A 15348-nucleotide genomic window follows, 5' to 3' on the forward strand; every position below is an offset into this window, starting at 1 on the left:
GTCAGTGTGAAGGCCCCAGACTAAATCCCCAGTACTATCAAAAAACCCCTCAAAACAAACAAAACCCCTCAAAACAAACAAACCAAAAAGCAACACAAAATCTGGTAATCACTTTAAACATAAAATATCAAAACAAAAGAACAGGGTGTGGTAGCACACACCTGTAATCCCAGCTACTTTGGAGGCTGATGCAGGAAGATTACAAGTTTGAGGTCAACCTATCTAATTTAGTGATTTATCGAGAATCTGTCTCAAATTTTTTTTTATTTTTTAATTTTTTCGGTACCAGGAATCGAACTCACGACCTTGTGCTTGCCAGGCAGGTGCTGTGCCGCTGAGCTAAATCCCCAGCACCCTGTTTCAAAATTTTAAACAAACAAGCAAATACAAAGAGAGAGGACAGGGGTAAGCCAGGGGCACATGCACCTTCAATCCCAGCACTCTGGTAGACTGAGGCAGGAGGGCTGCAAGTTGGAGCCCTGTTTGGGCAATTTAGTAATTTAGTGACACCCTGTCTCAAAACAATAATAATAAAAATAAATAAATAAAGGGCTGAGTATGTAGCTCCATATGAAGGCCCTGGGTTCAGTGCCTGATATAGCCAACAACCAACCAACCAACCCACTGAAAAAGCACTCAAGGATCTATTTGAAAACATCAAATTAGGTGAAAACTTGCAGACTATATTGGTCCAAAGTTTTGTTTTTGTCTTTTTGAGACAGGGTCTTGCTATGCAGTTCAGGCTGGCTTTGAGCTCACTTTGTAGCCCGGGCTGGTCTTGAACTCTCAAGGATCCTCCTGTCTCAGCCTCCCAAGTGCTGGGATTACAGGCGTGGGCCACCAAGGCACGCCTATATTGGTCAAAGTAAAGCTCATACCATAATCTTTTTTTTTTGAGACAGAGTCTTTCTATGTAGTTCAGGCTGGCCTCAAACTTGTGGCAATCCTGCCTCAGCCTCTGGAGTACTGGGATTACAGGTGTGTGCCACCAGACCCAGCAAAAAAAGTATTTTTGAAACATTTGTTCAATGTCTTTTCAGAAAGGTTGAGTGCCCCATGGAAAAAGGGTGAAAATGGGCCATGAACTGCAGTACACCTCTTGCCAACTCTGCTCAGCAAGCCATCCTTTATGGGACCTTTCCTCTTTAGAGAGATGTCTTTGAGGAGGCTCCCTCTACTGCCACTTCAAAGCAGGGATTTAGCAAAATGTTTCCCAACTATACTCAGAATTGTCTTTTGGAGGAAATCCATTAAATACAATTTTCTCCATCTCGTTAGATTTCCAGTGATTTATTTGTATTGTGGTCCTGGGGATCAAACCCAGGATCTCCTATCTGCTAAGTAAAGGCTTTACCACTGAGCCACATCTCCAGCCCTCCAGTTTGTGTGTGTGTGTATATGTGTGTGTGAAAGGCCTTTCTTTACTGGCTTTAAAATACAATCATAAAGCACATATTCATTTTAAATAATGTAATATTTTGGATATCCAGCCATTCAGTGAAATTTCACTAGTGTTCATAGATTGGACCAAAATGTTCTCCTTACTTTCCTCCAGTTTTACTTTTTTTTGAGACAGGGTCTTGCTATATAGTTCAGGCTAGCCTGGAATGCAGAGGGATCCTCCTGCCTCTGCCTCCCGACTGCTGGGATCATAGATGTGCACCACTAAGCACAGCTCACCATGCCCCCCCACCCCCACTGTACTGGGAATCGAACTCATGCTTGCCAGGCAGGTGCTGTGCCGCTGAGCTAAATCCCTAGCCCTAAGCACAGCTTTTTATTTCACTTCTCTCTTTTTTTTTTTTTTTTTTTTTTTCTCCAGTACCGGGAACCGAACTCACGACCTTGCGCTTGCCAGGCAGGCGCTTTTGCCGCTGAGCTAAATCCCCAGCCCCTATTTCACTTCTCTTTGAATAGGCTGTCCAAATGTATTTCTCCTGTTAGATTAAGATCTCTTAGGAGAGGCATCATGACTTCCCCAACATATTACAGTTATCAAGAATGGGGACTTTATTTGGTATCCAAAGAACCTACTTTTTTTTTTTTGTCTTTTTGAGACAAGCTCTCACTATGCAGTTCAGGCTGGTCTTGAGCTCACTTTGTAGCCCAGGCTGGTCTCAAACTCACAATGATCCTCTTGCCTCAGCCTCCGAGTGCTGGGATTACAGGTGTGCGCCACCACGCCCGGCCCTACACTGGTTTTGCAGCAGGTTCCATAATGAAGGCATTTCCTGAGTGACTTTAGGCGTATGAAACTATTGTGAAACAGGATCCCTATTAATAGGGGTCATATCATCCTGTTCATATTGTGTACTGCCAGAAAAGGGAATTGAGGAAGAATTAGTCACTCATTCCTTTGTTCTTCTACCACTTTTGTATTTTGTTTTGTATAAGCACTTATATTATTGTAATTATTTGATAGCTTATAATTATTTAATAGCTAATTATCTTGTTTTATTCTTCTTTTTTTTTTTGGAACCGGGACTGGACTCATGACTTCCTGCTTGCCAGGCAGCCGCTGTGCCACTGAGCTAAATCCCAGCTCTTCTTGTTTTATTAAGTGACCTAATGCCTAGACCAATACCTATCACTGGGTACTTACATCAATTTAGTGACTGAAAAGATAGCAGATATTTCTTTTTTTTTTTTTTTTTTTTTTTGGTTTTTCTCCGGTACCGGGAACTGATAGCAGATATTTCAATGGGTGGCTTTTATTTGAGTTTTTGAAAGAAGATCCACTTGTGAGCAGACACCTGGTCAATTGCCTTAACTAGCTAGCTGGCTGATGACCTCCTCTTTTGCTTTTGCTTCCTTTTCTCTCTCTCCTTCACTCCCTCTCCTTTCCCTTTCAAGTACTGGGGACTGAACCCAGGGGCACTTTATCACTGAGCTGTATCTCAAGACCTTTTTGAAATTAGGTGTTTCTAAATCCAGGCTAGTCTTGAATTTATGATCCTCCTGCCTCAGCCGCCTAAGTACTGAGATTACAGGTATGTACCACCATGTGCTGCCCGTATTTCTTCAGATCTGTTAAACCATATTATTGGAGCTAGGTGTGTGGACACATGCTTGTAGTCTCAGCACTCAGGAGGCTGAGGCACGTGGCTCGATATGAGTTCAAGGCCAGTCTGAACTAAATGAGGCCTGACTTAAAAAAATTTGCAAAGCAAGGTCAGTGGGCTCCAGTTTTGATCCCCTTCCTTTTCCATGTAAAGAACCACAACGATTAGATGGGTTGGTAGCTATCTACTGTACTATTCCATTACATGCACTGTGACAACAAAACGTGTGAAAACTAAAACTATATTGTGTCTGTAGTGTCTACCCACTTATACACACTCTCGGGCTTCTTCTTGGTGTCTGTTCAGAGCCCCATGGCTTGGCCTCCAAAGGTCAGATGGGGACAGATTCTAATCAATCTTTTCAATGCAGACTGTCTGAATCCCAGCCGTCAGCGCCTCCCAAGGGACCCCGACCAGCAGACCGTAAGGCGAGTGCCTCCCACATGCACGAACAGTAGAGATGCGCCGGTTCTGGGGGGACGCCGGAGGATGGGAATCTACGGAGACGGAGGATCAGATGGACTGCGGGAAGCCTCGAGCTGCGCAATCAGAAGTCCTCCGAGTCGCTGGGTTCGGGCAGCACGTGCAGCAAACCCGGACGGGGCAGAGAACCCTCAGCTCGCCCCCGAGGCGAGCTTATTCCGGGTCTGGCCGGCGCATCCTCTTCGTCGGCCCGCCCGCCCGCCTCAAGCACTCCTCGGAGGTCCTGCGTTTCCCGCAGCCGATGGCTTTGGAAAGAGCCTTCTGGAGCAAAACTTGGGTCTGGAAGGTGGCGACGGAGAAAGGGCGGCGTCGCGAGCAGCTCAAAGGAGGGCGGGCTGAGACAGCCGGAACCGGGACGTGGCGCGAGAGCGGCGTGCGAGGTTGCCCCCTGGCGCTCACCTTCGGCCGCCTCCGGGGGAGTTTCGTCTCTTTCCGTCAGTTGCAGCTCGGCCCTCCGCCCCCGGCGGGCTCTATTCCCCGGGCCCGCCCCGCCCAGCCCCACTTCGGGCCTTGGACGCCTCGACACTTCGACCCGAGAGCGCGTCCTTCCAGGACCCGCCTTCCGTCTAGCGCGTCCCACTCTTCCAGACCCCCGGTAATTCCCAGCCCTCGCCAACGCCCGCGCTCCCACCAGAGGAGCGGTGACGGGCCCGGCTGCGGCCCGCCTCCCGCCCGGCACCTTCCACGCGAAGGTGTCTGACGCGCAGGTAGCCCCACACTTGATCCTCGCTCGCGCGCCGGTTGGCTGCAACCGCCTCGAGCCGGGCGCGCCAGGTTCGCGCCGGCGCAAGCACGCGCCCTGCGCTCTGGCTGGCCGGCGCGAACGCGCCCGGGAGGGCTCCGGGGCGGGGGGGGCGGCTGGAGCCGGCGAGGGTCGGTGCGGGTCGGCGGGCTGTCGGGCCCCCAGCCGCTGCTGCGATTCCTCGTCCGCTGCCCGACAGACGGGGAAAGCGGGGAGGGCGGCGAAGGCGGCGGTGGGGGCGGGCGGCGTCCGGCCCGGAGAGAGCTGGGGGAGGAGCGTGGCGGCCACGGCGGCGGCTCCAGAAGCCGAGGAGAAGGAGGCGGAAGATCTCCCTTTCCTCTTTTCAGAGCCAGGAGCGTCCGGGACGCAGAGCCCGGAACTGGGAGGACGCGGCGTTTGCGGGTCCTGGGCTAGGTGAGGCTGGGGGTGCTGGGTGAAGGGGTTGGCGGCGCTGGGGGGCACGGAGGTGGAGGGCGGGCTCGAGCGGGGAAAATGGGGAGGGAACAGTTGTTGGGGGTTGGGGGACCGAGGCGGGGAACGTGAGCCCTTTCGGATCGGGAGCGCCCTGAGGGGCAAGGGTTTAGCGGGGCGGGCAGGCACACGGGTCCGAGTTGGGGAGTTTCCAGAAGGAATAGGCCAGGGAAACAATGGAGCAAGAGGGGACTCTGGTGTGAGCGTGTGTTGGGTATTGTATTTTGGGAAACGAGCAAGATCGAAAAGAATGAGTTCATTTGGGATGTGAAGTACAATGAAATGGGGATGCGTGAGGTCATCTATGTGGGTGTCCCAGGTCCTTAGGATTTGAGGGCCGTAGTGAGATTTGAAGATAAATAAAAGGGCATTCTTATAACTGAGAGAGAAGCAGAGTAGAAAACAACGCTAAGAGGGAGAGAAATGCAATAGATAGGGTTTGGGTTTGAATTAAAGCAGATGGTAGAACTAGTGTGTGTAGAGTAGGTAGACTATAGGAATATCTCCCTTAATTCTTCCAAGATGATTGGGTTCTTTCAGAAAGTGGGTCTTTCTCAGGATGGACGTATAATTGTTTACCTGTTTAGCAAGTTACTGTATTTAGTCTATCTGTAATGAATGAAAGGAGAGGACAGATCACCAAATATACATTGCCTTTGAGTTAAGTGAGTGATGGTGCAGAGTTCAGGGTGTTTGGGGAAGAACCCAGAGCTTATTTTCAGCTGGATCAAAAAGTGATGAAATCTGAGTTATCTATACTCTGTTAGAGTTGCATTTTCTCCCTGAGAAATGTCCAGGTACGTTTTTACTGGTTTTATGCTTGAGGGAGAGTTGGAATTTTCTCTTAAGAAACTGTTTCTTGATGACTATTCCAAATTATCAGGCGCCTCCTACCTGCCAGTTTGTCCTAGGTGATTTGGGACTATTGTGGGAAAGTATTTCTAGGGTTATGATCTTTGCATTTTTTTAACACTTGGATTTTCCATCCAACTTTGGGATGGTGCTAAATGGAATATTGCTGATTTTGAAATTGTAGTTACCATTATGTGGTTATGAATAGTCTATGTTAAGCTTTTTGTTTATTTGGCATAAGTTTTGCTGATTCATCTGAGATTTCTGTGCATTCATCAGTATATTTTTCAGTTATGTCTCTGGTGTAGCTTTAGGCTACTTTATAAAGGTCCAAAAATAATGATCTAGATTGTACTTTTCTTACAGGAACTGAGCAAAGCAGGAAGGAGTGCAGTGTTCTTAATTAGTGATTTTTTTTTTTTGAGGCAGGGTCTCTCTATGTAATTTTAACTGGTCTTGAACTCACTGCATACCCTAGGCTGGCCTCGACTTGGGGCTATCCTCCTGCCTCAGCCTCTGGAGTGCTGGAATTAAAGCGGTGTGCTACCACAACTGGCTGTGATGTGATTCTTCATTGACCTTTCAGTGGGTTAGGCAAGGTGCTGAGATTTTTTTGTGTGGATTACCTCATTTAATTTAATCCTCACAGTTGTTCCCTTGTCATAAACAGTTAAGGGCACAGAGCTAGTGAATAACAGCTGGATCCAGACTGAGCTGTGCTGAAAGTCTTCTTTAAATCTTCACTGTCTGGAGCCAGGCATAATGGTGCACCCCTGTAATCCCAGCACTTGAAGGCTGAGGCAGGAGGATCTTGTGAGTTCAAGGCCAGCCTAGGCTACAAGGTGAGCTCAAAGCCAGCCTGAACTGCATAGCAAGACCCTGTCTCCAAAAGACCAAAAAACCCAAAAAACCCCCAAAACTTCACTGTCTTGATTTTCTGTTCTACCCCCACCTTAGTTGTAGTAAAGCAGCGTAAACTGGTTGAAACTTGGATCTGATACACCAGTGATTTTGATAAAGATTGTATTAGTAGGCTATACTTGTTGAATTTATAGAAAGTTTATTGTTACAATTTAGCAGAGCTTTGGGGACCTATAAGAAAGCTAAAAACACCTTGCTCAGAGTTTGTCTTGTGGTCACACTTGATTTTCTGTTTAGTGTGCTGCTGAAGCCCTATGCATATGTGGCACTCTTACTTGTAGAAGTCAAGACAGCTGTCGTGGAGCCAAAACCAATTAATTAACTGGAAAACAATTGAGAACTGCTCAGTGTTCAGGTGTTCTCCAGGCACCTGTTGGATCCACAGTTGGTACTGGCATGACCCCTAAATATAGACCTGACCCTCTTAGAAAGGGGAGTGAAACCAGTAAGAGGGGGAGAAACAGCTGGGGCCTGAGGGAGGAGCCATAGCTTTCTGGCCACAACATCAGCCCCTGCGGGCAGATCAGGTTGCATATGCTAGTGAACAGCAGGAGAGGAGGGAATTTTCTTGTTTTGAGATTTTCTCAATCCAGGCACTGACCTCTGTGTGAGAGATTTATGTATGTTAGAAAATAATTATTATCCCCATTTCTCAGATGAGGCTCAGAAAGGCTAGGTAACTTGGACAAAGTCACTCAATAATGGCAATGAAGAAAGATTGAATGTAGTACTATTTTAAAAATTGTTGCTCAAAATCTTCCCAGGATAGAACCATTATATTAAAGCTGGAATTGTATACTTTGTTAAAAAAAAATAAAGCTGGGAATTAAATGTCACTCTTTTGGATCCACCGTTCTTCTCATTGATTGATTGATTGATTGTGTATCGTTTTGAGACAGGGTCTCACTATGCAGTTCAGGCTGGCCTTGAGCTCACTTAGTAGTCCAGGCTGGTCTCGAACTCACAATGATTTTCCTGCCTCAGCCTCCCGAGTGCAGGGATTACAGGCGTGTGCCACCATGCCCAGAAGCTTCTCTTTAGAAGTAAAACATTATGTTAGTCTGGCAGTCTGAGTACCCTTTTGCTTTTAAAGATAGGGTTTCACTCTGTTGCCCCAGGCTGAGCCCAAACTATCAAGATCAAGTGATCCTTCTGCTTCAGGCTTCTCCTGCTCCAGGTTTCAGGCCTACATCAGGAGGACTACATGTATACACCACTGGGCCAGGCTACACATTCTGTCATTTTCTTTATCCATACATCCTGAGTGAACATTTAGGTTACTTCCTACCTTTTGGCTGTTGTGAATAAGGTGGCTTTGAACATTGGTGTACAAAGTGTATTGTAGTCCTCGCTTTAGTTTTTAGGGTATATACATGACATTGAATTACTCGATCACATAGTAATTCTGTGTTTAATTTTTTGAGGCAGCACAGTTACTTTAAAATGGTCATTACATGTTTACCTGAAGGTAGCACTTGGTGTAATGTATATGGGATAGTCTACTGTCTTCCTCTACTGACTTTCTATATTATTAGCAGGACATTGGTAATGGAAATGGTTCAAAAGGAAATTCTTAACTCAGTTTTCATGTATCCTGTGTGGAAGGTATTATTTGTGATACAGAGATTTTTCAATTTAGGTGCAAATGTAGATGATTGCTTTCAAAATGTGCCTGTGAAAAATGTCAGTTTTGTAAAGCTTTGCTGCCTTTGGTTGGAATTCAGGGTTTTTAATTTTTTTTTGCTCTGCTCAGAAATCAAATCAAGGGCCTTAGGCATGCTAGGCAAGCACTTTACCACTGAGCTATTTCCCCAGTCCTGCTTTTTTTTTTGTTTTTCTTTTGAGAGACAGTCTCACTATGTACTGTAGGCTGGCCTTGAACTCGCTTATATATCCCAGGCTGGCCTCAAAATTACAGCAGTCCTCCTGGCTTGACTTCCCAGGTGCTAGGATTACAGATGTGTGCCACCACAGTTGGCCAGTCCTGCTTTTTTAATCTAAAATGTTTTATGTGTGTGAGCTGTTGGTTACTGCTTACCATTTGTATCTTTTCTTCATTCACTTAAAAAAAAGTTTTAGTGCCTGTTGTGTGTTTTTTTTCCCCTTTAGTGTTTTGAGACAGGGTCTTACTTAGTTTAGGCTAACCTTGAGCTCACTTGGCCAGGCTGGCCTTGAGCTTGCAGCAGTCCTCCTGTCTCAGCAGTTCTCCTATCTCACCTCCCGAGTTCTGAGACTACAGGCCTGTGTCACCACGTCTGGCCTTGTATGCTTTTTTTGTTTGTTTGTTTTGTTTTTTCTCCGGTACCGGGAACCGAACTCACCACCTTGCGCTTGCCAGGCAGGCACTTTTGCCGCTGAGCTAAATCCCCAGCCCCTGGCCTTGTATGCTTTAAATATTTATAACAGGTACCTGCAATACGTGGACAGAACAGGAAGTAAAACTGATTGAAGTCACTTGTTTGATTCCATTTTCTCTCATCTTCCATATATGAGTTGTCACATAATACCAACTATAATAGATTGATATAGCTGTAATAAAGTGTTCCTTAGAATGGGTCTCACTTCCCATTTCATTTTTCCTAAATATCACATGGAGGTTAATTATCCCAGCACCTTGCCTTCCAACATTATTTGTCTTTATAGTGACTTCAGGCTTGTATGCCATTTTCTGGGGACCTTGTAGAAAACTTAATGAGTCCACACTTACTTTGGAAATGGTTTTTCTGAAACTCAGGCCAACTGGTAGACAGTTGAATTGGCTCAGAATTACTTGTTTGTTTCCTTTTTGAGACAGAGTCTTGCTGTGCAGTTCAGGCTGGCCTTGAACTCACAGAAGTCCTCCTGGCTCAGCCTCTGGAGTGTTGGGATTACTGTTGTGTGCCACCATGCCCAGTTCTGGCTTTGTAGTGAACTATAGTCTCACTGTGTAGTTCAGGCTGGCCATGAATACACTGTGTAGCCCTGGCTGGCTGTGAAATCACAGCAATCCTCGTGTTTCAGCCTCCTAACTGCTGGGATTACAAGTGTGTGCCATTGCAGTCACTGGCTGTGAATTTTTTTTTTTTTCCTTTGGTCTTTTTTGAGGCAAGATCTCACTATGCAGTTCAGGCTGGCCTTGAGCTCACTTTGTAGCCCAGGCTGGTCTCGAACTCTCAAGGATCGTCCTGCCTCAGCCTCCCGAGTGCTGGGATTACAGGCGTGCACCACCACGCCCGGCTGAAATATTTTTAAAGATTTGAAAATACTTTATCTTTAGGTGCTGAATGGTAAGGATTGGCCAAAGGCCAGCATTCACTCTCTCTGTTCACATCTACCATGGCATCCTTATATGTGGGTTCCTGAAAATATGCATCATGTTCTCCACACTGCAGGGGCTCTAGGCCCTTAAAACATTCTGGCAGTCTAATGCTAGTAGTCAGCTAATAGCCATTAGCTTAGAGGCGGCTTCTGTGGCCATTGTCCTATGACTGATTTGTGCTTAGACACAAGTTGTTGGGAGGTTTGGGGGACTTCCAGGAGGTACATGAGGTTTTTTTACTGACCCAAACTTGAAAGAACAATCCTGGCTTGCTATTAAGAAGGAGAATTTTTACTTAATTAGAAGGACCATGTGATTATTAGTTGTAGACTGTAAGTTCCTCTTTGGAATAGGCTAAATAGTACTGGGACAGAGGAGAAGGATTTTGATTTTTTTTTTTTTGAGACAGGGTCTTTCTATGTAGCCCAGGCTGGCCTCTAACTCTCAGTGATCCTCCTGCTTAGCCTCCCAAATGCTGGGATTACAGGTTTACAGGCATGTCCCACCATGCATGGCCCTTCAGGAGGATTACCATGAATTTGAGCCCAGGCTTGGCTACATAGTGAATTCAAGACCAACCTGAACTATATAGCGAGACTCTGTCTCAAAAAACTTTCCCCAGTTCATTTATTTTTTAAAACTTGAGACAAAGGGCTGGCCTCAAACTTGGGATATTCCTGCCTCAGATTCCCAGAGTGTTAGAATTACAATATGCTACCACATTGGGCTGTGGCTGCACCATTTTACATTGGCATGCATAATGTAGGAGGCTTCTGATTTCTCTACATCTTTGCCAAAACTTACTGGCTTTCCTTTCTCCCATTTCATTTCTTCTTGTAGCTGACCTAGTAGATGTGAAGTGTGGCATCTTTTTTTTTTGGTGGTACTAGGGATAGGAGCACTGTACCCCTGAACTATATTTCAGGCTCTTTTAAATTTTTTAAATTTTGAGACAGGGTTTTGCTAAATTACCCAGGTTGACTTTGACCTTGTAGTACTGCCTCAGCCTCCTGGGTAGCTAAGATTGCAAGTGTGTATCACTGTCCTAGCTTATTGTCAGTGTTTAATTCAGTCCTAAGAATTAGTTGTACTGTCTAGTTATAGCTGAGATTTACATCATCTTTCTTCATTCTGCCCTGTTAGACATTTGTTTTTAAATGCCACAATATGAGTTCTTTGAAAACTGAAATAGGGGAAGCCTACTTTTTATTGTTTATGATGTATTGTTGATGTATTGTTTTTATGTGTATTGCAACTTGGATTTGTGGTGTGGTCAAAAGAGGACAGATGAGTATAGGAGGTCCAAGTAATTATTAATGTAGAATTTTACCTTGGAGTCAGGATTGTACTATCTTGAACTGATGAATATTTTCTGCCAGGTTTATATGTAGGTAGACATGCTTATTTCATCATATCATGATTTAGAGTGGGGTACTAGTTTTAAGCAAAACATTCAGAAAGCTGTATGCAAATCTGCATTTGGTTATTTTCTTGGAGTAAGCAATGAGAAGTATACTTGTGCGTATGCTGGAACTGGTGATATTCAAATCCGTCTTGAAGGCCCTCTGTCTGCACTCTCCAGAACTCTGCTATCTTTTAGGGCAACCCTGCCCTGTGCCTGTTCTCAAACTGTGAACCCTCCCTACAGTGCCCTCTAAGCCAGTGGGTGTCTCCTCATGTTGATGCAAACCCTCCTTGTTGGGGCTTGTAAATTTGTTAAACACTTTCATAATAGCACTTATCCAAGGGTACTTTTTTTTTTTCAAGAGTACTTTTAAAGATGTACATTAATTTTTATTTATTTATTTTTTCATTAATTGTTTTTAGAGCAGCACATGTATTTATTTAAAAAACTGAACACCATAGAAATAAATGATGAAAACAGTCTCCCTAGCTCTCTTTTCTCAAAGGCAGTCACTGATAGCACTTTCTTTTGTGTTCCAGATTCTTTGGGGATACTAGAATCAATCACGCTTTTTTTTTTTTTTTTTGTGCAGTTCTGGGGATTGAATCAGTGGCCTTGTGCATGGTAGACAAGCACTCTACCGTTGATCTATAGCCGCAGCCTCCAGAGTTTATTATACTGTATGAAATGTTACTGGGCATGTCCACTGGACTACACACCTGTAGTCCCAGCACTTGGGAGGCTGAGGCAGGAAGGTTGGTGTGAGGCCAGCCTGAATTACAAAGTGAGACCCTGTCTCAAAAACAAAACAAAAACACCGAAATGTTTATTTTTCTCTTTAGATTTTTATTACAAAATAATTTATTAATATTGAAAAAAGTTTAAGCATTGTAGAAATATATAAAATAAAAAGCAAAAGTTTCCTTTATCTTGATCCCTAATTCTCGTCTTTCTCAAATGACCCTTTCTTCCCCAGTAATAGTCCTCTCCTACTGGGTGAGGTGGTGCATGTCTCTACTCAGGAGGCTGAGACAGGAGGATCAGAGAAGTCCAAGGCCATCCTGGGCAATTTATTTTTATTTACTTTTTCGGGGGTACTGGGGTTGAATGCCCTTAGGTTCAATTTTCTGTATTGCAAACAAAACAAAACAGTTCCTTTTCCAGAGGTCACCTTGTATAAACTTAGTGTGTACATTCTCATTTTGTTCTACTTACATTTATATGCCTATGTAGATGTCTCATATGTATATATAATTCTTGATATGCATATGCTATTTTATTATTATTATTATTATTATTTTTTGTAAATTTTTTTTTGTAAATAAACTTTGTAATTCAGGCTGGCCTTGAACTGCGTAGCTCAGGCTGGCCTTGAATTTATGGCTATCCTCCTGCCTCAGCCTCTCAATTGCTGGGATTAGAAGTATGCACCAACCTGCCTGGCACATAGACCATTTCTTTTTTTTTTTTTTTTTTTTTTGTCTTTTTGAGACAGGGTCTCGCTATGCAGTTCACTTTGTAGCCAGGCTGGTTTCGAACTCACAAGGATCCTCCTGCCTCAACCTCCCGAGTGCTGGGATTACAGGTGTGCGCCACCGTGCTTGGCCAGCACGTGTGTTTTTTGTGTGGTGTGTTTCTTTTTTTGTGGGTGTGTGTTTTTGAGACAGGGTCTCGCTATGCAGTTCAGGCTGGCCTTGAGCTCATTTTGTAACCCAGGCTGGTCTCAGCTTGAAATGATCCTCCTGCCTCAGCTTCCTGAGTGCTAGGATTACAGGCATGTGCTACCACGCCTGCCTTGTATGGTGTGTTTCTAACTGTTACAATGAGCAAACTTTTATATGCTTTCTCTTGGTCTTGTATGAATATTTTCTAAGGTTGGTGGGTATGAAGGTGTGTTCTTTTAAAAATTTTCATGGGTACTGCTCAAATGATTTTTTAAAAAATTCTTTTGAAATAATTGTAGAGTTATGGAAGGGTAATTATAACACAGAGATCTTACATGTAACCTTCTCTGAGCTTTTCCTAATGTTAGTGTCTTTCATGACTATACTGCATGTATCAAAACTAAGAAATTACACCTGGCACAATACTGTTAAATTACAGACTTCATTTGGATTTCCTGTTTACCATAAATGTTCTAAAAAGTTCCTAGACACAGTCTAGGATTCTATCCTTCAGGGAACAGGGCTCTTTAATCTCTGTAGTCTGTGACAGTTTCTGAGTCTTTCCTTGTCTTTTTTACCACCTGGAAATTTTTTGGCAGTATAGTACTGGGGACTGAATTTAGGCCCTGTGCACTGAGCTACATCTTCCGCCCACTGTCTTTTTTATTTTAAGTGCTGAGTTGCCCAGGCTGGGTTCAGACTTCTGATCTTCCTTCCTCAGCCTCCCAGGGTGTTGTAATTACAGGTGTGTGCACCGTGCCTAGTGGGAATGTGTGCATGTTCATTTTTGTTTGTTTGTTTGTTTTGATACAGACTTGCTGTGTAGCCCAGGCTGGCCTTGAACTTGGCAGCAGTGCCCCTGCCTCAGCCTCTTGAGTGCTGGAATTATAGGCATGTGCCTCCATGCCTGGCCAACATGTTCATTTTTCATTTTTTTTTTTAAATGTTCATTTTTCAAACATGAGAAATCTGGATAATTTTATTGTTAGTGGATTTATCTGGATTATAGAAATTCTTCTTTTCCTCACATCCTCTTTATTTAATTATAAAAAATCTTGCCTTTCTCTCTTTTTCTCCCTCCCTCCTTCTTCTTCCCTCCCTCCCTCTCTTTCCTTCCTGCCATCCCTCCCTCTTTCTCCCCCTCCTGCCCTTCTTCCCTTTCTCCCTTCCTTCCCTCCCTCCTTCCCTCTCTTTCTTTTTTTCCTTGGGTTTTTTTTTTTTTCTTCTTGGGTTTTTTGAGACCTTCTGTAGCTTAGACTGGCCTCGAATTTGTGCGTTGCTCCTTCCTGAACCTCTTGAGTGCTGGAATCACAGGTATGTGCCACCACACTCATCTCCTCCCCATTTGTTTAGAAAATAATTTCATTCAGGCAGTCCTTTTAGTAGTGGTATATTCAGTTTGAGCGGAGATGGACATTATCTAACGCAGAGCTCAAAAAATTGCCCATTTCTTTTTTTTTTTAAATGCCCATTTCTTTTTTTTTTGAGACAGGGTCTTGCTATGAAGTTCAGGCTGGCCTTGAACTCATTACATTTTCCAGACTGTCCTTGAATTTGTGGAGATCCTTCTGCCTCAGTCTCCTGCGTGCTGGGATTACAAGCGTGTGCCACCCCTCCCAGCCGTATTCTGTTCCCTATATGTGCATTAAAAACAACCTGACAGTTTAGACTTTTTCTTATGCTATTTTAACATGCTTTGTCTCTATTCCTTGTAAGACTGTTCTAGATTTCTCTTCCCTTTGTTTTTGTCCTTCCTCTTTATCTTGCCCTGCTATACTCAAAGGCTTTGACCTCTATTTTCTCCAGTCCACATTGCATATTTCTCTGCTGCTTCTCTTGTTGTTCTCAACAGACGTCTTGAATGATCCCTATGTAAGTCAAATTGATTGTTAAGGCTTTGTTCAAAACCTTGCAGTACTTGCTCCCCGTTAGGTGGTACTGGGGAACCAATCCAGGGCCTGCATATGCTAGGTAAGTGCTCTACTACTGAGCTCTATCCCAGCCCACAGCTTTTTAAGTTAGCATAAAAGGCAAAGTTCAGACATAGAGTCTGGCCTTGCCTTACTCTTTGGGGCCAACTTTCTGTGACTCTTTCTCCTGGTCCTGTTCCTCTAAACTTAGTAACAACATTATTGCATTTCTTTTCTTTTCTCCTCTACTACTATTACTACTGCTGTTGCTTCTCCCCCTCGCCCTGTTCCCACTCCCACTTTCTTCCTTCCCCTCCTCCTCATATTCCTCTTCCTCCTCTTTCTCCCCCTCCTCTAAGAAGTGGGGTCTTGCTAGGTAGAGTCCAGGCAACCCTAAACTGGGCTCAAGGGACCCTTTTGCCTTAGCTTCCTGAGAGGTTCTAACTGTAGGCATGTATCACCTTGATGCAATCACTGAGTTTTCTAGGGTGCCAGGTGGGTCCTTTTTTTTTTTTTTTTTTTTTTTTCTTTGAGACAGGG

The 15348-nt window shown here is 44.3% G+C and overlaps 1 protein-coding gene across 2 annotated transcripts in view; it reads left to right on the forward strand.

Moving 5' to 3' along the window:
• Positions 1–3160: 3160 nt before the first annotated feature.
• Spats2 (spermatogenesis associated, serine-rich 2) overlaps positions 3161–15348 on the forward strand; it is a 126192-nt gene continuing 114004 nt past the window's right edge. The window contains exons 1-2 of one of the 2 annotated variants that reach the window (XM_013505714.1): positions 3161–4140; positions 4635–4701. In XM_013505714.1, coding sequence (XP_013361168.1) covers positions 3523–4140; positions 4635–4701 — 685 coding nt within the window. In that variant the 5' untranslated portion in view covers positions 3161–3522. The remainder of the gene's footprint in view (positions 4141–4634; positions 4702–15348) is intronic. The other variant, XM_013505715.1, reaches the window with a different exon arrangement.

Source organism: Chinchilla lanigera, unplaced genomic scaffold (assembly GCF_000276665.1).
Source record: "Chinchilla lanigera isolate Chin_1 unplaced genomic scaffold, ChiLan1.0 scaffold00099, whole genome shotgun sequence".
NCBI classification, from domain to species: domain Eukaryota; kingdom Metazoa; phylum Chordata; class Mammalia; order Rodentia; family Chinchillidae; genus Chinchilla; species Chinchilla lanigera.